General features: G+C 45.8%; 1 protein-coding gene across 21 annotated transcripts in view; it reads left to right on the top strand.

Annotated features, from left to right (window-relative positions):
- Nucleotides 1-25,821, top strand: part of KALRN (kalirin RhoGEF kinase) — a 637,031-nt gene that overhangs the window by 167,303 nt on the left and 443,907 nt on the right. For all 21 annotated transcript variants that reach the window (XM_087861563.1, XM_045812696.2, XM_045812695.2 and 18 more), the window contains exons 2-3: nucleotides 14,919-14,993; nucleotides 21,767-21,881. In XM_087861563.1, coding sequence (XP_087717689.1) covers nucleotides 14,919-14,993; nucleotides 21,767-21,881 — 190 coding nt within the window. The remainder of the gene's footprint in view (nucleotides 1-14,918; nucleotides 14,994-21,766; nucleotides 21,882-25,821) is intronic.

Raw genomic sequence — 25,821 nt, 5'->3', positions numbered from 1 at the left:
GGCTGTTTGCAGTTTGGGACCGCAATAAAAGGTGCTGCTTGAAACTCTTTGTCCTTAAATATTTGTCCTCAGTTTCCTTAGTTCCTCAGGATAGACATCCAGAAGGGGAATTACTAGGTCATTGGTTATGCATAGTATTATTATTCATGATTCGTATTGCCAAATCGCTTTCTGGAAATGTTGCACTAGCAGCACTATGGGCAGGGAGGGCTAACACTGGGCTCTTGCCAGCATTGAGGATTATTGCCTTTTCAAAATCTTTGCAGATTTAATGGATTTTAAAACCTCTCATTGTTTAGTTTGCATTTCCTTGATTACTAATTAGGTTGACTGCTTTTTCTTATGTTTATTAGCCATTTCTTCTTCTTTTTTGAAATGTCTATTTATATTCTTTGCCTGTTTTTCAAATAGGGAGTGGTATTAATTCTTTCTCTGTTAGATCTGTTAGATATGTTCCCCAGTTTGTCATTTACATTCTAAATTTTGTTTATACTCTGATGTATAGTGTAAAATTTTCCATTGACAAAATCATCAATATTTTCCTTTCTGATTTCTTTTAATGCTTTTATGCCCAGAGAACTCTTTTCTCATTCAGGGATCAGTTAAATTTACTCATCCATATTTCCTCTTAAAGTGTTTTTTATATGTCATTTTTAAGATTTGGGCTTCTAATCTGTCTAAAATTTATTTTGGTGTATGATATGAAGTTGTAAAGATTAACTTGACTATTTCCTCCCAAATAGTCCACTTTTCCAGTGCCATTTTTGAATAATTTGTCTTTTCCTCATTGCTTTAGGTTCTTTCCTTATCATATATTAGGTTCTTAAATATGCCAGATCTGTATTAGGTCTATGAATCAGGCTCCATTCATTTGTATGCTAATTCTTATGTCTGTTCCACCTTTTAATAATGTAGTTTTAAAAAGTATATTTTAATATCTAGTAGGACAAGCCCAGCCCATTATTCATCTTTTTTTTTTTCCTAAAAAATGCTTAATTACTTTCATCCATTTATTCCTCCAAATGGAAGTCTAGTTGAAAATCCGTTTGGAACATAATAGGTACTTAGAGATTCATTCAACAGATATCTGCTATAATATTTAGCTTTTTAATCCAAAAACATGTTGATTTTATTTGAATTTAATTTCACTTGAATCTTCTTTAATGCCTTGCATTCCTGAGATAAACTCTATTTGCATGCATGGCAAATCTTTAAATGACGTTTAATGAAAAATTAATTTTCTTTTTACAGCTTATTTGGACTTCATTCTTTTAGTCATAGGATAACTTTATCTGTGATGAATGGTAGCCATTTTTTATTTGTCATGGAATCACATCATAGAGTGAACAGCTGTAGAACATGGTTACCCAAAACTTTAAATAAGTTCACTTTTAAAATGCTGTTTGCAGATGGTATCATGACTGCAACCTAATTATTAAATTTTTAAGTGCATGAATATTATACAAAGATCCTGTATATGAAAGATTAATACACAAAGGAGGGAATTTGCTCTTCTTGAATTATTTCAAAAATAAATAAGAAAAATTGGACAGCAAAAAACATTAAAGAAACACTAAAATTAACAACATCGGCCATAATCCCGTTTTCCAGAGATAACCCACTGTGTACATGTATATATGTAGTTTTTATGCATAGACACACACCAGTATATTACAATTGGGATAAGTTTGTACATACTGTTTTATAATCTATTTTTTCCTACTTAACAATAGACTATGGAATTTCCCATGACATTAATGACTCTTGCACAGTGTCATATTTAGTGGCTCTATACAGTGGATATTCCATGGATTACTTTACCAATCCTCTGTGGTTGAACATTTAGATGCTGTGTGATTTTTCAATAGTATAAAGTCATAATAAGCATCTTTACACCCCACCTTAACGTTCTTCTTATCTTTAGCACATAATCTGTGTACTGAGTACATGTGCCTATTCATCCCTGGACAAGACAAACTCATGGCTCCTTGGTCATGGCAGGGGCTCCCTTTCTAAATGGAGGTGGAAAAGAGTAAAGTGGATGAGATTTCCCAGCCTCCTGGAGGTACTCTGCTCAAATTAGTGGAAAAAATTCAAAGTGTTAGAGAATTGATGAAGACAATATTTCCATGGAACAGAGAATTTTAGCATCTTGGATCATTATTCTACTTAGCAGGTGGATTTGAAAGTCTGGCTCACCTGGGTTTGTATTTGCCACTCCCCTGTACCTCCACACACCATGCTCTGCCACCTCTAGCTTTTCTTCCTCTGTGAACTCCCATTCACAATGGCCTGACAGCTCAAGGCCAACCAGGGAAAAGGCCCACTGGGCATGAACTCTCTTTGGGCCTCTTACTTTTTGCCCCTGCAGGCAGCTGGGATTCCTTATGGGGCTCTGAAGCTTTCACCGTAGGTAGATGTTAGGGCTGCTTCATCTTAGACAGTGGCCTTGCCTTTGGCATGCATTTGTGGTAGCTGTACTTCTCAGAAATGCTACCTGGACCCATATACCTTTGTCTGGAGCCCAGCCTCATAAAGGCAGTGGGGGAGAGGTGCTGGAGGAGAAAGAATAAGGCTGGCCAGCTACAGGCTCCAACACATAGAAATCAGAGTGGGAGGGATGCCCATGACCATAGCCCTCTGGACACAGGTGGAAGGGGTAAATACTCGCTGAGCTCACTCAGCAGGTGGTCTTCTTTTGGGCACAGGAGACTTTTCTTTGCATCTGAGGAAACTGGCTAGGGGAACAGGAGTGGTTGGAGCACTTGCCAAACAGCTCAGATTGGGTAGGGGTGAGAAAAAATTAAAATTCAGAGGAACCACACAGATGAGTGTGAGCATCATAGCTTACAGGTATGTAGTGAGAAGGTGAGGAGGCATTTTATAGCTGCCATTTTCTGAGTTTATGCACTTGTACACTCACCATTTGTTTATTGACATAATCAACACTTATTAATAAGCATCTGCTATGTACTAAGCCACATGCTAAGGCTTCCAAGATGGGCAGGGAAGAAGGAAGGAGTGTTATGTTTACGTAGCCATCAGTTATGTGTCTGGTCCCTTCATATAGATTTTGTCATATTTATCACCACAGCCTATGAAGTAGGTGTGTGTGTGTGTGTGTGTGTGTGTGTGTGTGTTTGTGTGTTTTAATCTCTGATGTGGAAACAGAGACCCAGGGAGGTTAAATAAGTTGTCCAAGGGCATGTAGCTAATAAGTCCTGGAATTAGGAGTCAGACTTAGTTCTCTCTGAATGCAGAGCCCGGGCTTTACTCAGGGCCGTGATCTGTCTCTTGGGATGTGCCTGCTCTGGGAGGGCTTACCACCACATGCAAAAAACAGCTTGTTTAGCAAATAGTGGCCAGGCATGCTCTGCTGGCGCTACCTAACTCTGAACGCTTGAGAACCCCCTTCTTCTCCCACCATGATCCAACCTCCAAGAGATCTTGTTAAGCAAGTTTGTAGACCCTCTCTGTTGGCTCTAACTTTTATCAGAACCCCTCACGGATCCAGGAAGGGACTTGGATCAACTTGTTATTCCTCTACTAGTAGAGGTTATAGGCTGGGGAATCTTCTATTAGAAAGGCTTCCAGGAAAGGCACTGCCTAGGCATCTGTAAAACTCCTTTCATGTTTAACTGCACTTTTTCTGGCTCTCAGTAACCATAGCGAGAGAACCACCTCTGACTGAGCTTATCCCTAGAGCATAGGGCCTTTACACAGACTTCATCTCCTACCATCATCCCTGACCTTCCTTTTATTCAAGCTAAGGAATCTAAATCATTTCTTTTCAGTTAATTTTTCTGCCAGCCCAAGCACCGGGTTCCATCTAATCCTTGAGTGTTAGAAAGTGGACCATGAGTAAGGCAGATGCTGGATGATAGGATACAGTGGTTAGAACTCGAGAGAGATTGTAAAGTCTCTTTTTTGACCTTGCTTTAGACAAATGCTTCTCAGCCATTTAGGGAGCCATTGACCCCTTTTGAAAATCTGGTGAAAACTAGAATTACACAGATTATCTTCTTGGAAAAATGGGTACTTATGGACATATACGCAATAACTTGTATGCAGTTTCATGAGGTTTATGGCCCTCCCCAACACACACATTTTTGAGGCAGGGTTAGGAAGGTTGCTTTGATTTACTAGGTGCTCCTGGAATGTGTGGCTTAGTATGTCCTCTGGTAAGCAGAGTTGAGAGTTACCTAGGCAACTCTTTGCAGCCAGTGCCCCCCACCCCCAGCTTCTTATTGTTTTCCATAATTCTGGAGAAGGATTCTAGCTTTGTGAGATATTTGGATTACTCTGGTTTCCTATTTAGCACTTGACATTGTTATGTATCTTTCTAAAGAAATAGCAGGCATCATGAACCAGACTGTCTTGAAATTGGTCCTTTCCTATCTTATGCTAGCTCCTGGTTGCTTTGTTGCTTATCTCTGGCAAACATTAGCTCATCTTTCTGTTACTCTGGAGAGGGTCCCGGTCATGGTAGAAAAAACACATGCCTTAGCTACTCTTCCCCCTGTTTCCCTAAACCTACCAGAGAGACCTTGGTTCTCATCACTATCTTGTCTGGTCTAAAACCTTGCTGAGGGGCGCCTGGGTGGCTCGGTCGTTGGGTGTCTGCCTTCGGCTCAGGGTGTGATCCCGGTATTGTGGAATCAAGCCCCACATCGGGCTCCTCTGCTGGGAGCCTGCTTCTCCCTCTCCCACTTCCCCTGCTTGTGTTCCCTCTCTCACTGGCTGTCTCTCTCTGTTAAATAAATAAATAAAATCTTTAAAAAATATATATAAAGAAAAACCTTGCTGAGGTTCCCACAAGCCTTTGCCTCTGCTCTAAATAGTGCTTTTTCAGTTTTTAGACAATTTCTTGAGCTTGAGTTTTATTATCCCTTTGGTATTTTCTGAATATTTGTCTCTCGCATGAAGCTCTATCATTGTATTTCTTATGTGGTATTAGAATTACATATTGATGTGCATGATTCACCTACTAGACTAAAAGTCCGTTAGAGTCAGGAACTCTACATTTTTTTATCATTGTACCCATAGTGACTAGAACTTTGCCTGAAACATATATGTGCTCAATAAATATTTGTCAAACTGAATTGGGCAGTGTTTAGATACCCAAGGAAATATTTAAAAATTGCTTAAAACTCTAGGAATTTTTCCATGGCCGATCCATCTACCTCAGATATGACCACCCAGAAAAACATAGTATTTGGATCCATAAGGAGTTTATGCTGTCTCATTTTCATGGGAGATGTGTGTGTGTGTGTGTGTGTGTGTGTGTGTGTGTGTGTGTGTGTGATGTGCTCAGACCTTTCTTGGCTACAGCAATTATTTAAACACAATACCAAAACAAATCTTTTTATTCTCTCCAGTAATCTCTCCATGTCTACGTCCTCTCAACACTTCTTCATATTTGTTTATTTCCCTGATGTATCTTAAAGTCTCTTTCATCTCTGTCTCTTTCCCATTTGGTTCCTATATCCTAGGACAGGCTGGACAGCAGTCACTCTGAGTAGCAACTCTACAACTAGCTCAGGACCAAGGACAGCAGCACACATGTCCTTGAAGTTGGAGGTGGTGCTTTAGGCTGCTAACGTTTATTCAATAGTATGACCTTTGGGTGTGGTTTTCTCCCCTCTCAGGCTGCACCTGCAATTCTGCAGCCCTGGTTATTACTTTGGCCTTAGGTGTTCCATGTCTGTGGTGGACCTGTGTCCAGTCTGTGCCCACTCTGTCCCTGTGGCATTGCTTCCACTGATGGGTAGTAAGACTAGGGCAAGAATGGCACAGCTATGGAGTCAGAAAGTGTGGAGGTAGGAGTGGAGAGAAGCTCTGCGCTGGGGTGGGAGGGACTGCTTTATGAGCTGCCTATGAGGGTCTCCTGCTCTGAGCTCTGCAGTCAGCTTTTGCTGCTTTAATGCTACATACATTTCCAGCTATGGGGAGCAGGGCAGAGTGGGAGGTTAGTAGGGTGGTACAGGGCTATTTCATGTTCGCATACCTGCTGTTCCTCAGTGACAGAGGCCAAAGCTAGATTTTCAAATCAACAATTTCATCGTTAACCTAAAGTCATGTCTTGATTAAATTAAAATTCATTAAAATTCAAATACACTCACTAGGGAAGAGGGAGGGGGACTGAGAGTGAGGGTCCCAAGGGCTGAGCCTTTTATATGTCTGAACCACAGCACACACCTTCTGCCTTCACCTCTGAATATCTCTGTAACTCTCTCTAAATATATCGTATAAGCAAATACACTGCTGATGTTCAACAGTTGATTCATATTCATCACTGACTAATTCATCACTGGCTAATGTTCTGTGTTACTTTGAGGACCCATGCAAGGGTAATATTCAGTGTAACAAAAAGACAATAAATCTACCACCATCACCATCATCCGTAAGGTATGAGCACTTTAAATAACCTAGTCAGTTAGCAAAGAATCAGTTTTTAAAAAGTGATGGACTGATATAATCACTTCTGAAGTGGCCATTATCTTATGTCTAGAGAACACTGAATGTTGTCAAGTTTTCTGGGGAAGGAGGGAGCAAGGGAGGGTGAGTGAATGAGCCTGTGCCTGTGTGTATTACAGCTGAGGTCTCAACTCAGCTAATATTAAATCTTGTGAAGAATAAACAGAAACGGTTTGCTCATTAGCTGGGCTTAGAGAGGTGTTACCCACATGTTTAAAGTGCTAATTATCAGTGATCTTTAATGCAGCTAATTTAGCAATGGTGTTACAAATTTCTGCTCTTCAAAAGTAGCCCATTAGCCAGGACTTTATATCTAATATTGACTTGAGAAAGTTAATATTGAAATTGGTCACAATTAGAGTTCATGTGGAAGCCTGAGAGAAAGATGAAGATGGGAGTAAAAATAAACAGGGAGAAGGAGCAGGGGGAGAAGAGGCACAACAGCCAGTGGGCACTGTTGGTATGGAGGCAACTGTGGGTAAAGAAGAATCTGTCCCGGGTTGCTCCTAAGCTGTGTGCTGGGCACTGGAGATAGAGAGATATGCATCCAGCCCCGCCCTCCGGAGCTTAGGGTCTCCAGAGGGATCCAGATGGAGCCGCGGAGATGGCACAACAATGAGAGGCCTGCCACGTGACATACAGAGAAGGAGGAACAGCCCAGCCTGGGCAGGGGAGGAGGCACCGGGGAAGACACCCTGGACAAGATACACGGCTCACTCTAGCTCAGGGCAGGATATGGACATTGTGGGGAGTGATGGACAAGTGTGTGTCAAACTTCAGAGAAGGCAGACATTGCTTCTCCCTGGTGGGATGACTGCCCAGTCTGGCTCCTGTCGTCTCAAGTCCGAGTCCTGAGTCATGTCGCATGAGACCTAGTCAGCTGGCTTGGAAAAGCTTAGTATTTAGCATTTGCCAAAAGAGTAGCTCACGTTTTTGTTCTTCCCCTTCTCCCTTTTTGCGTTGAAATTGGGTTAGCTGAGGCTTGTGAATGTCCTTCTCTTAGAAGTGCCAGGGAGGAGCCGAGCTCTGCAATACTGTCCCTCCTCCCCTAGGAGAGGGGGAGGATGCTGCTGTTGCTCCTGGGGCTGGTTTGACACTTGCAGGTGTCAGTGGTGAGGGACCGTGGCTTCCAGCAGCCGGCCTCACTGTGGGCGGATGGATCCCCAGGTGGGGGAGAGGCAGGTGGGTCTCCACTCCGTGCTGTGCGTTCTGTTGCTGACAGAAAGCTGCCCAGTCTCCTTCTCTGCCAGATTTATTTCTTCCTGTCAGTGCACACTTCCTGCCTCAGTGGCAGTTGTTTTAACTACAGCTCCAAGGAACATATTTATAGTCACTGGAGGAGTTTTCCAACAGCCAGTTTCCTCAATAGCTCATTGGTATCTGTAAAGAGGAGACAAGACATTCACCTCCATCTGTGTGTGTGTGTGTGTGTGTGTGTGTGTGTATCTTTCTCAACAGCTTTTTCTTTCTTGCTCTTACCCATTTCCTCTTATTCTTGCCACCTTTCTCTCCTTGTCTTGTAAATATAGGAAAGAGGTGAAGGAGAGAAAGGACAGTCTTCTACCCGCCAATGACTTCCTTCCCAACCCAGGATGTACCGACAGTGTCTTCCCCGAGGGCTTTGCCCATCTGGTCCCTACACAGAAGGGACCACATCCCTGAGTCTCCTTCCTCTATAATTCAGTTCCACATTGCAACTTCATGGGGTCTTACTCAAACTCCTGACCTCTTACTGGCCTGGTGGCTCCCAGCAGGTACCTTACAGACAAGCATTCTTCCTGCTTCTCTTGGAACTTCAGGAGAAGATAAAAGAGACCTAGTTTCAGTGCCCCCTGCCCTCAAATTCCAGCACCCACCTCAGCAAGAGTCACATGTCCCATCCTCCCCCAGCTCCTTGCACAGTAGAATGTGACATGGAGTTTTTGGTCAGAGCCTGCTGGTTCCAGCTCTGTTCTGGAACCACAGCCTTCCTTTTGGACAGTCAGGTTCCACCCAGCTCTGGCCTGTACTGCGGTGCAGTCCCAGCTCTCTGAACTTTTGAAGGCACTTGCAGCCACATCTTTGCTGATACCTTCCCAGGAGCCTGCCCTATTGAGATATCAGGTTCAAAGTGCGATCATAGAGCCCAGCTACTACCTCCATGCCCTCCTTTCCATCCCTCCCTAACTTTGCTTTACTGTTTAGCCAGTACATTCTCTCCACATGCCCTGCTTGCCCCTTTTTCTCTGCCTTGGCATGTGCCACTTGCCACCAGGACACTGTTCTGTGGCCCTACCCTTACTCGAACCCTGGTACAAATACTACCTCCTTGGGGGAGCCGTCCCAATAAATTGCTTCCTACTCACCACTCTTACTGTCTGTCTTCTCAAGATCTGTGCATGGTATTTCTGGAGTCTCTTTTTCATGATAGGCACTGTGCTAAGTGCTGGGGGAGGGCAAAGAGTAAGACATGGTACCTACCCTCAGGGTGTCGGAGTCCATTAATGGTGAGTAGAATGAAAACATAGAAATGACTTTCAGGAGAGAGAGAGTACAAGGCACAGTCAGGGATGGTTCCACCAGACAGGAAGGTCAGGGAAACTACACAGAAGAAATGATGGATTTGAGAGAGAGTAGAAGTAGTATCAGCAGAACCAAGCAACTGATCTCATATTTGGGGTGTAGGAGTGGGAGGAGTCTAGGAGGCCTTCCATGTTTCTGTTTGTGTAGGTTAGTGGGTGATGGCACCAATAATCAGGATATAGGGGTATAGGACAGCCAGGCTGGGGGAGGGAAGGAGGGTCTTATCAGAACCTCAGAATTGGAAGTTGTTTTTTGTACAGAGTCTGGTAGCTTCCTGGTGTCAGGGGAAATGGGCACTAGGTACTTTATGGGACTGAAAACTCTCAGAGGGCAGAAATTGGGTCTCCCCTCCAAGGGAGATTATTGCCTGGGTCGAGCACTGTGTTCTCATTAGTGGTGGAGCTCCCTAGGGTGGGGGCACCTCTCCTTCCTCCGTTTCTCATCCAGTATCGCCCAGTGTTCAGGGCTTTGTACCCATGGGTGGGAGTGCAGGTACGACAAAGAGGCATAAACCTACTGGCTCCTTGTCTTCCAGGGCCATCTCAGAGATGGTGTCTTGGTCTGTAAATGTATATATGATACTGAGAGCAGTTAGAGAAGGTGGGGCTCTGAGGGTTGGGGTAGTGAGGAAGATCTGCTGTGAAATTAAAATATCTGATACATGAGAGGGTGGTTTAAGCTACCAAAATTCTGAGCAGTTTGCACAGGTGTTATTCATAACCACTCTTACTGCCAAAAAACAAGACATGGTCCAGTCTCAGTGCCCTGGAAGGGAAACTCATCTACCTCTCCCATAGCCTTTTTACTCCAGAGCTGAATCTGGGTAATGGGTGGCTGACCCTTTGGAATTGTTGGGCAGTGGCGAGGGGTCTTCCCATGGTGGAGGTGAGAGGGGTGATGAGCAGCACTAGGTCAGATTTGAGAGGTTCTATTTAGACTAGGCTAAAGGATGCTTTTATGTATCTCCGCCTCTAAGGCGACTCTGGAATAGAAAGACGTACGTTGGTGTATAGATCTTCTACAAATGCACTGTGCAATGAATCACTGGGGCTTCTTGTTAAAAAGCAGGTTCTGATTCTGTAGGTCTGGAGTGGGCCCTAGATTTTGCATCTCTTGCAAGGTTCTAGCTGGCAGGTGAAGCTTGTTACTTTGAGTAGCAGGCTTTAGGACTCAGCTTTCCTTTGAGTTTCCTTGCATTCTGGACATGTGATGTCCTGTCTCTGATAACAGCTCACTGTCCTATCTGCATACCTGTCTATCTCTGCCTGCAAGCCCCCTGGAGAGTGGGGTCCCTTGCTTATTTGTCTAGGCACGCCATGCCTAACATAAGGCCTAGCATGTAATAGGTGCTCAATGAAGAACTGATGAAAGAATGACTCTGGGAACAGGAAACAGCCCCAATTATACCCAAACTAAGGCTCGGGCTCATGAGCTCTTGGAACTCTCAACTGTCAACCAGATGTCTTTTGTGCAGAAGATCAGTCAGTGATTCAGGACTACTTTGATCAAGGCTTCCATGCAGGACACACAGGGATGGAGTGGAAAGAGGAGGCGGAGACCTACCTGAGCATTGGTGACACAGGGTCAGGCCCACTCGAGGCAATGAGATAATATTAAAATACACAGTAACTTCTCAATAAGTGCACATTAAGAGGGTGTGGCTGAGAACCAAACGGAAATAAAGAGCAATCCATGGGCACCCTGGCAGCTTGCACCTCCAAATGCTCAACACTTAGCTGCTTGTGTCTTCACTTGTTGAAATCAGCATTGCTTTCTGGAGGAGGCTAGCATGGAGCACAAGGCACACAGCTGCCCTGGAATACTCACTGCCATCCCGGAGCCATGAACCAACAGACGGGGGTCCTCTGACACCAGGACCAGTCCCACTGTGGCCATGTGGGGCCCTGCAGAGGCTGGGAGCCAGGGTGAGGGAGATGGGTACTTCCCTGCATGGAGAAGGCTGACTAGGAAAAGGTGAAGGGGTACAGGCAGCAGCAATGTAAGCCTAACACATTTGGAGTGAGGAGGTGGCAAAAGTGGGGCTTAGAGAAGTCCCATGCTGGAGATCCTGGGGAGGTGGCAGTGGTAATTTTTACTTCCCTAATAGATGCGAAGCATTTCAACTTTGCTAATTAACCGAACAGCGGGCTTGTAATTCTGACAGCAGCAGGACACAAATGGGGTGGGATTTGTGCTGAATGCCAGCGAAGCATGCCTTTGTCCTTAAGAGAAAGCAGGAAACTCACGTTGGGTCAGGTCCCTGAGGGTGCCCTCTGGTTCTTTTTTTTTTTTTTTTTTTTTTTCCTACAGTAACTCCAAAGGGCCCAGGAGCTTTTATTTCTTCTCAGCCTTTCTTTAGAGCTAGCAAGGGGCCTACTGTTTCAACAGGCTTTTCTTTTAAAGGGGGAAACTGATCTATGGTTGGTCTAGAGTTTGTAGTTTAATAGTGCTATTATCAAATATACTTTGTTCAGAGACAGCAAGTGCAGGTCAGGTCTGCCTGCCGCCTCCAAGGTATGTGTGCCTCACAGAAGTTCTTCTGTCACTAGCCTTCCGTTTTGGTAACTTGGGCTGTCTGCAAAATGGGGTGATGTGTCTTGGCCATCCTGATCTCTAAGCTGATTCCTGGAAAAGAAAGCACTGGGAGTCCAGGGAAGAGTTGTTTTATCTTCCCAAAGCACACTGAACCTTGTTAGGGAGTTTGTTTCCAGTACTTTCTCTCAAAGCATATTGACCTGATAATCTGAGGATCGTAAAGGCCAATAAATATGAAGAAAAGGTTTAAAAAGTCTCAGACTATCAGAGCTGAGTGGGACCCTGGAGATCATCTACACAGATCACCAGCCCTTGGTGTGACAGATGAGGCCACTGACCTTGTGCATGAAACTTGAGAAAGGGTTACCATTTCATTCATTTCTTTATCCTTTCATCAAATATTTATTGAACATTTTCTATGAGGCTGCCCAGACATGTACCTGATAGTGAAAACGTGCTGCTATTTCATTGGTCCTGTTTGAGTTAGTGTTCAATGAACTTCTCCTTTATTATAGACGCCGACAGCTGGCTTCACAAGGGCCTGGGGGAATTGATACATAGGACCCTCAGCCAGTGCAAATAGGTTTTCTACTCAAGGTCGCTAGCTTCTGAGCTGCTGGGCTAATTAGTTTAGCTCTACTTGGCTTTACATAATGCATATATTGTTGAAAAGTTGTTTGTAATTCAATTTTTGGCAAATGAAAAACTAATTCAAACCATTACGGCAACTTTTATTTAAAGAGACCCTGGAGCAAATCCTTTTATAATGTGAAAAATCTTGTTGTTGGAAACGATTATCCCCTAGTTAAGGATTTCGTAAATCTAGACACTTTAGGTTTTCTTATGGTAGGCTTACCACCTGGAAGGTAGTTCAGCTGTGGTCTAAACCAGATGGGGGAAGACTCTGGCCTGGGAAGAGGAAACCCTAGGAATCTTAGACCAGCCCAACCCAGGATACTGACGTTTACTGTGGCCAATGGCCAATGGTTGCAAGCTGCATGGACAAGCCACTGCCTTTCTCTTGGGCTCTGGAGTCTGGAGGGGAGAAGGAAGGGGTGTGAGGGATGGAATCCAGAGTTCCTTCTTGTTCTCCCTCCATGGGTGGGAGCAAAGAAGGGACAGGATAGGGAACCTTTTGCTTCCATTAGAGGAAATTTCAAGCTCTTCCTTAATGTCTGGGGACTTCATGGAATTAGAGCCATTTTATATACTTTAAGGGAGGTGGGGGAGAGGAAGAGCTGTGGAAAAAATAGGACAGGTGTTTTGGAGAAAAGAGGGTTATGTGATTCTTGTCAAATCTCATTCGTTTGGGCCTTGCTCTTTTTGAACTTGTAAATAATCTGGAAGCAGACAGGCCTGAAGTTTAACTTTTCTTATTAAAAATTTTTCCTATAGCAATTAAGGTGTATATAGTGATATATAGAGGAGAATGTTTTAAAACTGATGTATACAAAGATGTATTTCACATATGAACACAGGCTATTCTAATAGAGGCATCATTTTACACAAACAACTCATGCACCAGCTAAAGATGATCCTTGTCTAGTTGGTGAAGCTGGATAGGACTCTTCCCTGCCAAGGAAGCCAAAACATCTTGCATGAATTAAAAAAAAAAAAAAGCCCTATGTACCTATTTGTAAAATCTGTAATAATTTATATGGATCCTAAGTGGATTCTAGTAGTGAGATTTAATAATTTTTCTGTGTTGGGACATAGGTCAGAGTGTAAAGATCTGTACAAACAGTGCTTAAAGGTTGGTTTTTTGTTTTTTGTTTTTTAGCATGTTATGTTTTTCTTCTTCTATTGCCCACATTCTTCTCAAAGTGAGACTTGTAGTGGGTCATTCTGGTTAGGTACTATGGGCCAGCTTGTAAAGAGAAGCAACTGATGAATAAAAAGGCTCACTGTCTTCATGTAGTGAAAAATGAAGAAGTAGGTGAAATGGTCAGAGACACTTTGGGAATTTGTTTAAGGTTAGGATATAACCCCTCACCCTGGCAAACTGGCATTCTGGAGGCACATCTGTCCTCCTCTTTGGTTGAGTGTGCAGCTGGCTTATTTCCCTTCCCTGGGCCTGTGCTCTTAATCCTGGGCTGTTGCCAGAATTCCCAGGCGAGTCTCTTGAAGCAGTCAGGGTTTAGAGGTTGAGATGGCCCTGAGTGGGGACCATCTTCCGAGCATGTTTCTCTGCAGATTGTCAGATTGGGACCACAAGGGAGTAAGCGAAGCAGAGAAAGGCACTAGAGCAGTTGCCTGTGGTCGCTGGTTCTGTCTCACTGAGCTGATACAGAACCTCCACTCTTCCGGCGACCGCGTGTGTGATGTCCCTAGTAGTGATCCACAGCAGAGATTCCAGCTATGGCTCACAGGGTGTGGGCTGTGGGCTGGCTCTCCCCAAGAGTCCTTGTGCGGTGCTTGGGCTAAATCTAAGGGCACAGTGGGCTGGCCTGCGGTTGTGTGTGTGTGTGTGTGTGTGTGTGTGTCCACGCGTGCGGGGGCTTCTCTTCCCACGTGCCTTGTACTCACACCAGGCTGGGTTGTCCTTTGAGACTATTGTTTCTCCAGGCACATCATTATTTTCCATTCTATGTGAGCCCCAGGCCTCTGCCTCCAACCCCCTAACAGGAAGTCAGCTGGACCCCAGAAAGGACTCTGCAGCTGAGAACAAAATTTAGGCAGAGAATGAGTTGCTAAAGAAGGGAGTGTGTTTCCTTCCCAGGAGATTGATGTCTCCCCACCTCCTGTGTGTTGTGGACTGGTGAGGGTGCCATTGAGGGGGAGGAGGAAGAAGGGTTATTGCATTCAATTTTGCTTCCCACTTGGGGATATTGTGGCTTACTTTTACAATTTGTACAATGAAAACTGAGAGTCACTGTGCCAGGTTGGGGAAAGGCAAAAGCAATTATTTAGGGCATTGTGGTCAATCCTGATATTAATTAACCTGTTCCATTGATATTTACTGAGTGCTTACTGTGTACCAGACACCATGCTAGGCAAAGAGGTACAAAAGTGGCTTTTAAAGAGCCCCATCGTCAAGTTGCCCACAGCAGCAGGGCTGTGGCTGTTGCCTGCAAGGCACGGAGTGTTGTATGTGTGGTGGGGGTGACTTGAACTGTCCTCTCACTGGAAGGGACACCCCCATGGCCTGGCATCATGTGGAAGTGTGCTTTCTGTTGTGGACCTTCTCCTGTTCCATTGGTTCCATTGGGCTGGGCTGGGCTGTAGCACCTGAACAAGGCACAACTTTCTGGCGCGTGATGGGGTTGGGCTGCTGAGGGTGGTGCCCAGGGATTCAGCCATCTGACCTCTTTCATCCCAATTCCTTCTGTTTTGTCATCCCACAGGGTCTTTTCGGAATGATGGTTTGAAAGCTTCTGATGTCCTTCCCATCCTAAAGGAAAAAGTGGCCTTCGTGTCTGGTGAGTGTCTATGGAACTTTGCTCTGCAAGGGACTTGACAGAGGGTGTGCGCACATGCATGTAGGCAATCACTTCTTGGTGTGTGGGAGAGAAGTGGGGGTGGGGCGGCACTCGGCATGCTGGCTGCATCCTTGCTCCAGAGACAGGCAGACAGAGGAGAAAGAGCCCTGATCCCAGCTGGGTGCTCTGGAGGACATTCACAATCACGAGTGGGTGTCCCTCACCTCATAGCCCCCACACATACACCTGACCTCACCCCACCCCCCCAGGCCAGTCAGGCCCCTCATGGGCCACTGAGGTCCCTATGAGGGATGCTCCAGTTGGAGGAGTCTGTTTATCTCACACATTCCCAGAGGTTTTATTTGGGTTCATCTCTGAGCAGATCATGGATAGGAGATGAAAATTTTTTCTGGCTCCTCTTTATCTCTCCTTCCTGGCAAAGGGAACTCAATTGAGTGTATCTATTTATTTATTTTTCTGAATGACTTCAAATATTTATTTCTGACTTTTCTCTCCAACCCATCAGCAAACTATAGCCTGTGAGCCAGCCACCTGTTTTTGTAAGTAAAATTTGATTGGAACGTGGCCATGTGCATTCATTTAGGTAGGTAGTATTAGTGTCCTATTGCTGCTATAACAAGTTACCACAGATTTGGTAGCATACAGCCACAGAAACGTATTCTCTCACAGTTCTGGAGGCCAGAAATCCAAAAGCAGTTTAGTGGTCTGAAACCAAGGTGTCAGCAGGGTTGTGCAACTTCCAGAGGCTCTTAGGAGAGAACCTACCTCTTGCCTCTTCCAGCTTCTCGTGGCTGCCAGCACCCCTTGGTTTATGGCCATCTCACTCCCATCTCTGCCTCTGAGGTCCCATTGCCTTTCCCTCTTCTGTCTGCGTCAGATCTCTGTCTGCCTCCCTCTAACGAGGATAACTGTAACTGCATTTAGGGCCTGCTCATATAACCAGGATAATCTTCCCATCTCAGTATCCTTAATAGTCACATCTGTAGACTCTTTTTTTCCAAATAAGCTAACACTGACAGGTTCCACAGATTAGGACCTGATATTTTGGGGGGCCACTATTCAGCCTGCTAAAGGCAGTGTCAATGGCTGCTTGCTAACTACAACAGCAGAGTTGTGCAGTTTCATCAGAGCCCAGATGGCCATAAGTTTAAAATATTTATTTTCTGGACCTTTAAGAAGAGTTCGGTGGCCTGTGATGTAATTGAAGGCAAGCTACAGGGGCACCCGCATCACTGTGGCTGCCAGTTCTTGGACTCCAACGTCGGCCTCCATTATAGAATCTCCAGCAGGGGCCGGGGTGATGGCAATGCCCCACCAAGGATCACATTTAAAGAAACACACCCAAGTGCTCATGCCTTGTGGACTGAGCATTTGTTTCTGGATGATCCTGATGGTCTACCCTGATGGGGTGGTGGTAGAATCACAGGGAAAGAGCGAGTACCATCCCACAGTATATGGCTTCACTCCAGAGCTGCTGCTGGCCTGGCTGATGGGCAAAGACAAAATGGAGAGAAGGGAGAGAGAGGAGAGGCTTTAGGGAGGAGAAACCAAGCAGCAGGTATCTCCTGCCTATTGAGAGGAAAGCTGAGAGACTGATGATTCAGAGTGTGGAGATGGGAGGTGAGGGCAGAGTATGCGATGGGTGTATGTGAGGCACTAAATGCCCTCCTTGTTATTAGTAGTAGTAGTAAGAGTAGTCGTGATACTGTGTTTTATTGTTGTTGCTGTGAGATGACATTGGCTGAGAAGCTGCCTTTCCCATTAGTGTTAGGTGCTTACATATCTTATCAGGTAGTGAACCCCTGTCACTGAAGATGATGACACCCAGGCCAAACAGCTCCTTGGCAGGATCATGCGGCAGCGATTTCGGTATGGGTAGAGGTGTAGGTAAGACAACCTCCAGAGCCTTTGTACGCTTGGATCAAAGTGCTTGCTGAACGTGTGGGAGGACCCTGTGTGGAAGTCTTGAGGGCCACTGGGCAGCATTAGCACCTGACTTCTGCTGCTGCCCATAGCCTGGCTCCAGGACGTGGCCTACGGCCCTCTATTGCTTACTCTCGACTCCTAAGTGGAGCCCAATCAGATCTTTTCTTCCTCTTCTTTATGGCCCTGGGCCTCATTTAACCTGATGTCCTTCCTGTCCCCTGGGTATCCTGCTAATCCTCCCCTGTCTCCTGTGACCAAACTTCCTCTACCTGCCGTGTTTTACTCACACTGTTTGCCAGCTTGAGTGTCTCTTCTTCTTCCCAAGTCAGTTCCCACTTTGCCTCCTCTAGGAAGCCTTTCTGGCTTTAATGAAGAGCCTCCGAACCCCATCCTATTCTGCATCAGTTCAGGACATATGAGTGCACATGCGGGGTGCTCTGACATGGGATCCCTTGTTTGGTTGTTCAGTTGGAGCCCTGCGGCCGGGCCCAGCCAGCCCTAGAAAAGACCTTTCCAACTATAGAGAGTTGTCCTAAGGGAGCACACAGTAGCAATGTGCCAGGAAGATAGTCCAGTATGAGGCAGGTAGAAGTTTCCCAGAGCAGGAGCAAGGGGGCTGGGGGCGTGCAGTTCACTCCCTTGTACCGATGTGGGCTGAGCAGCCTGGGGTATGTCTTATTCATCTGTGCATGGTGCCAGGAGCTTTTGGGCCTAGGGAACATTGTCTCTCCATGCCTGGGAAGGATGCTAAGGATGCTAGGGAGATGGCTGGCTGCATCTAAAAACAAAAACAAAAGCAAACAGAAACAAGAAACAAACCAACAAAGCTTCTTATATCCTGAGCTTTTAAAAGAAAAAACACAGGAATAAAACAAAACAAAGAAACCCAGAATTAAAGTATGCAGTGTCGTAGTTGCATTTCTTTCTGTGAAGGAAGGTGGTGAGCAGAGAAACAAACTGTTGGTTGTGCCTACCCTTCTCTGTTAGTGCCCCTAGTGTGGCCAGGGCAAAGGAAAGCACGCTGCCATGGGAACACACGTTTGGAAGAATCCTGCGCAGCCCAACAGCTTCTGTGTGTGGGTGTGTGCATGCCTGTGTGACGGCCTCTGTGGCTGTGCCTCAGGGAGCCTCTATCATTCTGGCCTGGCCATCCTGTTCTGCATTCACAGCCTGGGCGCCCCCCCCCCTTGCCCTCTCTGGCTCCCTTGGAGTGCCTGCGCCTCCCACTCACAGCACCCATTTGTGCCTTTTATGCAATCTGCTTGTACAGGGCTCATTTCACCTCTCTTATCTTTATGTGCACTCATGCCCTCCTTTCAGCCACCTCCTGATGTCCCTCTCTGCCTCCTTATCTCCCACCAACAGCCTTCTCTAGGCAGTGCTGTGGCACAATCTCAGACCCTGGACCCATGTCTCTTGAAGTGTGTTCCGTAGAACAGCAGTCCTACAAGATGAGCCTCAAAAAAGAAAAAAGGGTTCTACATTCCTAAGTTTGGGAAATGCATATTACAGCTGCCTCATGGAGATTTGCCATGCTCATTAAAGCACATGTCCATTAAACACGTGAAACTGTCTCCCAAACTACAGAGTAACCTCATTCCCTTGAAGAAAAAATCATGTGTCTCCATTAACATCTTGCAGAACTGTTGTTACATGGACCAAACTTTTGGTGTAATTCCCTTGATGTATTTTTCTTGTTTCCACCCCCCCACCTACTTCCCACCTTTCCCAATTTCCCTAACTGGAGCCTGATATACCCTGAAATTTTTGAGCACCATTCTTCCTCTGGCTTGGTCAGGGAAGCCTTAACTTTCCCTACTTTTGGCTTTGCGTCTTCACCAACCCTGTCCTGCCCTGCCTCTATGCCTTTTAGAACATCAGATCGTGCCCTCCTTCTTCTTTCCTTTTATCTCTGTCCTGTAGCTCTTGGCACCAAAGCCCACCATAGGCCCACAGCAGGAACGTGATGAGTAAAGGAATGACTCTTGAGGACCCTACAAGCATCTGTATCACCTTTTCCAAAACTTGGCTACTTTTGTCTCGTACCCTCTCAGATCTACCTCCATAATGCACACTGACTTCAGCAGGGGGTTCTTACTTTTCATCTCTGCTTCTCACCCTCTGTAATTTCACACCCATGTCGATTATCCATCAAATCCTATACCTTCATGGCCGCTCAGCCTTCTTGGTACCAAAGTTTTCTACCTCCTTCCTTTGGCCATGCATTATCCAAGACCTTAACTTTGGTATGTGTGTTTGTGGCCTTAATCTTTTACCTTTGACCCTTTCTGATGTTCCCCTATAAATTGGGAAAGGATGGATATCAGATGAGCAAAACATCTGCTGTCCCCTCTTCCTTGGGAACTCATGATCCAGCAGGACATTTCCTACCTTCAGTGGGCTCTCCCCACTTATGCATGCATTAGCTTTATTCTGCCTTCACTCAAATTAGAACCTAACAGGGACACCATGGCTAGACCCTCCAACAGAGCTCTCACCATACCCGAGTTCCCTCCCTCATCCCTTTTAGCCCACCTCATTCACAGTCCTGCTGTTCATTCTCTAGTCACGCTGGCCAGTTACAGTCTGCTCCCCTTTCTCCCAGTACCTCAAGGCTGTCCTGACTTAGTAGGTGGGCTAGTCTGCTATTTCATCTAAAGAACAATGTCCCCCAGGCAGGCTGAGTTCTTCCCTCTCCTTACCTTATCTCCTCCCTCTTTGAGTTCTGTCAGCCTGCTTCAGAGAAGGAGGCAGGACCCCTCCCCTTGCACCTGCTCTGAGGCCTCTTTCAACGCATTGTCCCCCTCTTTCCAGCACAATGACTCTCTTTCTCTGTGCTCCTTCCTGCTCTGCTTCCTACATGCTTACATTCTTACAAGGTCATCTCCTTTCTGAAAAACACATGGCTGATCCTACTGCCCCCTCTCAAATCTTTATCCATGCTTCCTGAAGAGGGGTACTGCACTTCCCCAGGCTTTCTCCCCTTCTTCCCCTTCCTCTGCCATCTGGAACCTTCCCCAGCCATATTTATGAAACTCGTGCTTCCAAGGGCAGAACTGGCTCTAGCTCAGGAAGTGCCAGCAGTCCTCCAAACTCCTTAGGGCACCTTTGCCAATCAGACCAGCCGTGGCTCTCCATGTTCTCATGGCTCTGCTGTGTCCATGGAAGGTCAGGAAGAAAGGCAGCAACTGCACTTAATACCACCCAAAAGTGAAAATCCTTAGGGTGGGTCAAGGTTAGAGGAAAGTTGAGGCTATGGGAGATGCTCCCAGCTTTTGGGAAACCTTCCATTTAATCCTCTGCTTCCTGTTCCTCATGTGGAAGGCAGTTGGGGAATGGGGATCCTTTTCCAGGCAGGTGAGTTGGGGATGTCTATTCATACAAAGAGCCAGGCCCGTGGTATGGAAGGTCTTGAGCTAGGGGCTCAGGTCCAGCTCTGTGGTATAGCTACACAAATCTGCTCTGGTGTGGGGCTGGGGTGGTGGTGCTGCTGAAACACTTTTTTGTCAGGGCAGATCTCTTAGTGGCCCTGATCTTGTTTGATCCTTTTCTCTTTGCAGCCTTTTTATTTCCTCCTCAGGAGTATCCTGGAACGGTTTGGATTTTGTTTGTCGAGCCTCCCTCTGTCTCTCTGGCTTCTGGACCCCACAATCAGAGGGAAACATTATTCATGAACTCAGACTTGGGTGGGGACCCTGGGAGCCTCTGTCTTTCCTTGGAAGAGCTCCTTCTTCAGAGAGCTGATCCTTAAGCTTCTTTTCCAGTACTGGTGATGGCCATGCCAATGCCTCCTCCTTTTTGTGTTATATCCCCTTGTGCTCCCCACTCAGCCAGCCCCCTGGGATGTGTGCAGGAGTCTGTGATCATGATGCAGAGGTTTTCTTTGTGTAATAACCAGTGCCTGTAAGGACATATTAGCTTTTTCCCCTGTGACCCTCCTGAAAATCTCGATCCTGCTTCCTAATAGTGTCCATTGAAGAATAAATTTTTAAATGATAGAGTACATCGTGAGTAGAAAGTTTAGGGGAAAAAAAGGGGGGGGAAAGCAACCAGGTAGAATCTCAGCCTTCTGATAGCAACAATGATCATCACTTCATTATACTCCTTCCTGCTTTTTTTAATGTGATATTTAGAAAACATTTATAATCATAGTGCGTACATATGCATTTGCAGTGATTAAGACCTTGAGCATCCTTGTTTCTGATAAAGATTCCTGTCTCCTCCAGCAGGAGTGACAGGTGGCACCTCAGGCAGGCAGGCAGGCAGGGGTAGATCTTTGGCTGTGCAGGGAACACTTAACATCTTTTCTGTGAATCTAAAAACCTCCCAGCAGTGATGTCCTGGATGGATGCTTTAAGAGTTTCTCAGCACGGTAGTCAGTTCATCCTGAGCCCTTCTACCACACAGAGGTCTGCAAAGATAAGTGAATTGAAGGTTAAATTTCCAAAGCCCATAGCCGGTTCAATAGCTTGTGTTCTCAAAAAGAGCAGTCATCATCACCTTCATTATCATCTGGCATTTCTGGAGAGCTTTACTTTTCAAAGTGCTTCCCCATTTGCCAGCCCCTCAGTCTCTCCGCCACCCTGTAAAATGCTCGTCAGTATTTTCATCGGCGCTTTGCAGTGACATATTAGAGAAATCAAAAGACTTGCCCAAGGTCACACATGTTAACCACACATCCAAACCCCATGCCCTTCACCTAACCGGTGACTGCATTTCTCTGGGCCCCATATTTCTGCCTCTTTCCTCCAGCACTCATATGGACTTTCAGCACACTTTCTGGCTGGTTTTCTCAAAGGCCCTGGCCCTCCTCTTCCTCCCTGCAGGGGGCCGTGATAAGCGAGGCGGACCCATCCTGACCTTCCCTGCTCGCAGCAATCATGACAGAATAAGACAGGAAGACCTGCGGAAACTCGTGACCTATTTGGCCAGTGTGCCAAGGTAAGGTGAAGGGGAATGCCCTGCAGGGGTGGGAGTGGGGAGCTGGGCTGATGCAAGTGAGTTGGAATGAGGCTTCATCCTGCCAGAGGCCCAGTTGTTTCTGCCCTTGAAGTGGATTCTAATTATTCCTGGAACAACATCACCCACAGTTCACCTTGTTCTCATCATTCCCATTGTTACTGCTGGGACCCACATAATGGAGTGGGAGCCCTGGGCAGAGGTGAGAACAAGGACAGGGGCTGGAGCAGGAGACATTGTGGCCTGGGGAGGAGGGTGGGAAGTTGCTGTTTTCCTTAGGGAAGTGGGAAGTCTGGCTGATTCCACTCTGGCTTGTGCAATGGATTATTTTCAAAATCTGTGGCTTGTGAATATGTTTATGGCTTTTGGAGTTTGGGGCAAATAACTGAACTTGTGTCGCACAGCTAGATGCAGCCCTCAGCTCAATCGGGGTCACACATTTTCAGCAAGGTTAATATTGCCTCCAAGGCGGATGAAAATTGGTTGGGGGGCAGCTAGTGAAAAGCTTGCTTTTTTATGTATTAAGCACAGATAAACATACTGTACCTTAGAAGGTATACACTATATTCGTGGTATTAAAATTTCACTGGGTGGGGGCGCCTGTGTGGCTCAGTCGAGCGTCTGACTCAGTTTTGGCTCAGTTCATGATCTCAGGGTCCTGAAATTGAGCCCTGCACTGGGCCCGTGCTCAGTGGGGAGTTGGCTTGGGATTCTCTCTCTCTCTCTCTCCCGCTGCCCCTCTCCCTGCTCACATGCTCTCTCTCTCTAAAATAAATTTAAAAAATTAAAAAAAAATGCCATTGGGTAGGATAATTAAAGAAAAAAAGTTTAAAAACCTCATTGGGGCAGAGAATGATGATACTTTTAACAGGTTGAGAAACACTGGTTTCTGAGTGTTTCCAGGTGGTACTGGTCACGTGGGTGGTGGAGAGAGACATGTCAAGGCCGTGGCCTCTATCTTCTAAGAAGGGAGAGTAGAGGCCTTTGTAGACTCAGAGATCCCAGCATGTGAGAGCTGGAAGAGCCCTAAGAAGCAGTCTAGGCAACTACGTGTTGTGTTCTGCTTAGGCATCAGGGTCAGTGGGGATGAGAGCTGCTCACAGGACATCCGTGGCAGCGGCTGGTCTAGAACTCTGCCCTCCTGACTCCTCCGCCAGGGCTCTCCCATCCTTGCCCCTGGTCAGAGAGATTTCTGTTCTCTTCCACTTAGTGGAGTGGAGCCTGCCAAGTGTTTGTCATGGCAAATAAGAAGTGGTGCCTTGGGCTTTCAGAATCTTCTTGTCTCTGTGCATTTTATAGGAGAATTAGTAGATTACAGAGAGGAGCTCCATATTCAGCTCTGCGTCTGCTGGGAGACCTTGGATAATTGTTGAAAGTGCTGATTGGGGCACCCAGGTGGCTCAGTCATTAAGTGTCTGCCTTCAGCTTGGGTCATGATCCCAGGGTTCTGGGATCGAGCCCCCCATTGGCCTCCCTGCTCAGTGGGGAGTCTGCTCCTCCCTCTCCCTCTGCCTCTCCCCCCAGCTTGTTCTCTCTCTCACTTGCTCTCTCTTCCTCAAATAAATAGAAAAAATTTTTTAAAAAAAGAAAGTGCTGATGAGGTTCTTGAAGCAGGTGTCCAGTGAGGCGAGCACTACATTTAAAAGTGCTACGAGGGAGACAAATGTAAAGGGATTGGTGGACGGTGATGGGCAAATGGTACAGGGGATTTAAAAGTGGCCATCCAGGGCTTGGGAGGATATTGACTAGCATGGGGAACCCCGAAGAGCCCCCACAGAAGGCTGTGCACAAACAGATGTCAAATAGTGTCTCTCTCTTTTTTTCTTTATGATATCTGCTGGGAATCAGAAAAGAGATAAAAGGTCTTAAGTTCCAATGAAAGGGATTCAGGTTATAAATCCAAAGAAGAACTTCTAAACTTTGAGTGCAGGAGTCTTTGGATGAAGAATCGAATAGAATACTTTTTTTTTCCTGGAGGTCTCTTTGTACAGAAGAAATACTTCCTTCTGTCTCAGAGGCAAGGAGATGGACTAAATTGCCCATGATTGATGTAGGTAATTTAGCAATTTAGTCATCTAGGGGCTAAGCAGTTTTAAAAGCACCTTTCCCAAGTATACTACTAACAGGCATAAAACCAGGCATTTTCTAAAGCAATTTACAAAAGAAGTTTTCATGGGGACCCATGATGAACTCTCAGTTCTTTTAGAGTCAGAAGAAATTGGGGTCCCTGGAGACAGGAAGTGTACATTTTTCCTTTCTGGTATGTTTATCACATCCCTGCAGCTAATGCACACTTACCTTCTAAAGAATAGAAGGTAAAAGAATTGGAAAAAAAACTTTTCTTCATTCTGATTTGTTAAGCAAAGATGGGACAAAATAGATTGACAGCAATTAAAAAGGAGGGGGTGAAGGGGAATGAAATCTGAGAGGGCCTGAGAGGAAGGTCACGGAAAAGGAGAAACAATACATTATCATTGACGGAATATACTGGATGCAAGCTCTCTGCTTCTCAGAGGGAGTTCCCAGGCATTGCATCCTGTGCCCCTGAGAGCAAAAAAAAAAAAAAAGGTTCTTCATAGGTTCTCGCAGGTGGGAGGCAAGTATCCTGTTGCCACCTTCAGTGGGAAGAATTGTTCTCAAAGGGACGCCTGGGTGGCTCAATTGGTTAAGCATCTGTCTTTGGCTTAGGTCATGATCCCAGTGTCCTGGGATCGAGTCCTGCATTGGGCTCCTTGCTCAGCGAGGAGCCTGCTTCTCCCTCTGCCTGCCACTCCCCCCGCTTGTGCTCTCTCTCCCTCTCTCTCTCCCTGACATAAATAAATCAAATCTTACCCCCCCAAAAAAAGAATTTTTCTTGGAGTCCTGCTGCCTCTGTTCCAAGGGTCTTTGTTTACTTGGAGTGTGAGCACCTGGCAGGTTGCTGAGTTTACCAACTAGTCATGCCCACCCATCACTTCCTAATTCTGTTGGCCTCAAGTTCACACATGACGACTGTTGGAAACAAAACCTGAAACAGAATTGTTCCAAAGACAGTGAAGTCTGGGGAGGGAAACTGAAAAACTTTGCAGGTCAGATGGTGTTCCCCACTCTTCTGCTTAGCCACAGCTTTGGGAAAGAAGGGAAACTATGAAAATGAATAGCTAGATTAGGTCAATGATACTGATGAGAGGCAATGATCTATGGTGGGTCCTGGCTCAAGAGGCTAAAAGACAGGCTCCTGTCAGGGCGGAGTGTGCTTCACAGACTGGCGTCATCTTCCATAGGTGATATTTGACATTCATTTATTCATGCATTTATTCGTTCATTGTTTATTTAACAAATATTTAGAGCCTCTACATGCCAGGCAGACTGAGCATTCATGGTAAGCAGGAACATTTTGAGAGAGTTAGGTAAAACCTGGGTATTTTCCTACCCAGTGCAAACCATGAGCTATAAAGGACAGCACAATATATAACTGTGCTGGTAGCACCAGAGATGAGCTGGCCAGCAGAAGGCAGGCCAATAAGGACCAGTAAGTGATGAAAAGAAGATCCCAGAATCTAAGGAATCAGTCATCGTGAGGCCAATTCTGGCACCATTCTAGAATAGATGATTAAACAGATGGTTGTGAAAATTTAGAAATGAATGGGAAGAAATCGTCCCACTATCCTCTGTGAAGGCCAGGCCACTTCCGGACCACTGCATTCAGCTATGCAACACTGAATTCTGCCAGTCCATTTTAAGAATGACATCGACCACTTAGAGTATTGTCAGGGGAGCAGCATATTGAGGGACCCACAAAGTGTGTCTCTACAGTTGAAGGATTGAAGGATGTTTTCTGGCAGGAATGAAAATGGAAGAAAAGTGGTTCCTGACTTCAGGTGTCAGGAGAGCTGCCCCAAAGGAGAGGGAAAAGGCATGGTTAGAGGTTGGGACTCCAACA

This window comes from Ursus americanus, chromosome 4 (assembly GCF_024610735.1).
Source record: "Ursus americanus isolate L20-20 chromosome 4, mUrsAme1.1.p, whole genome shotgun sequence".
Lineage (NCBI taxonomy): Eukaryota > Metazoa > Chordata > Mammalia > Carnivora > Ursidae > Ursus > Ursus americanus.
This window is presented reverse-complemented; position numbering and strand designations above follow the sequence as displayed.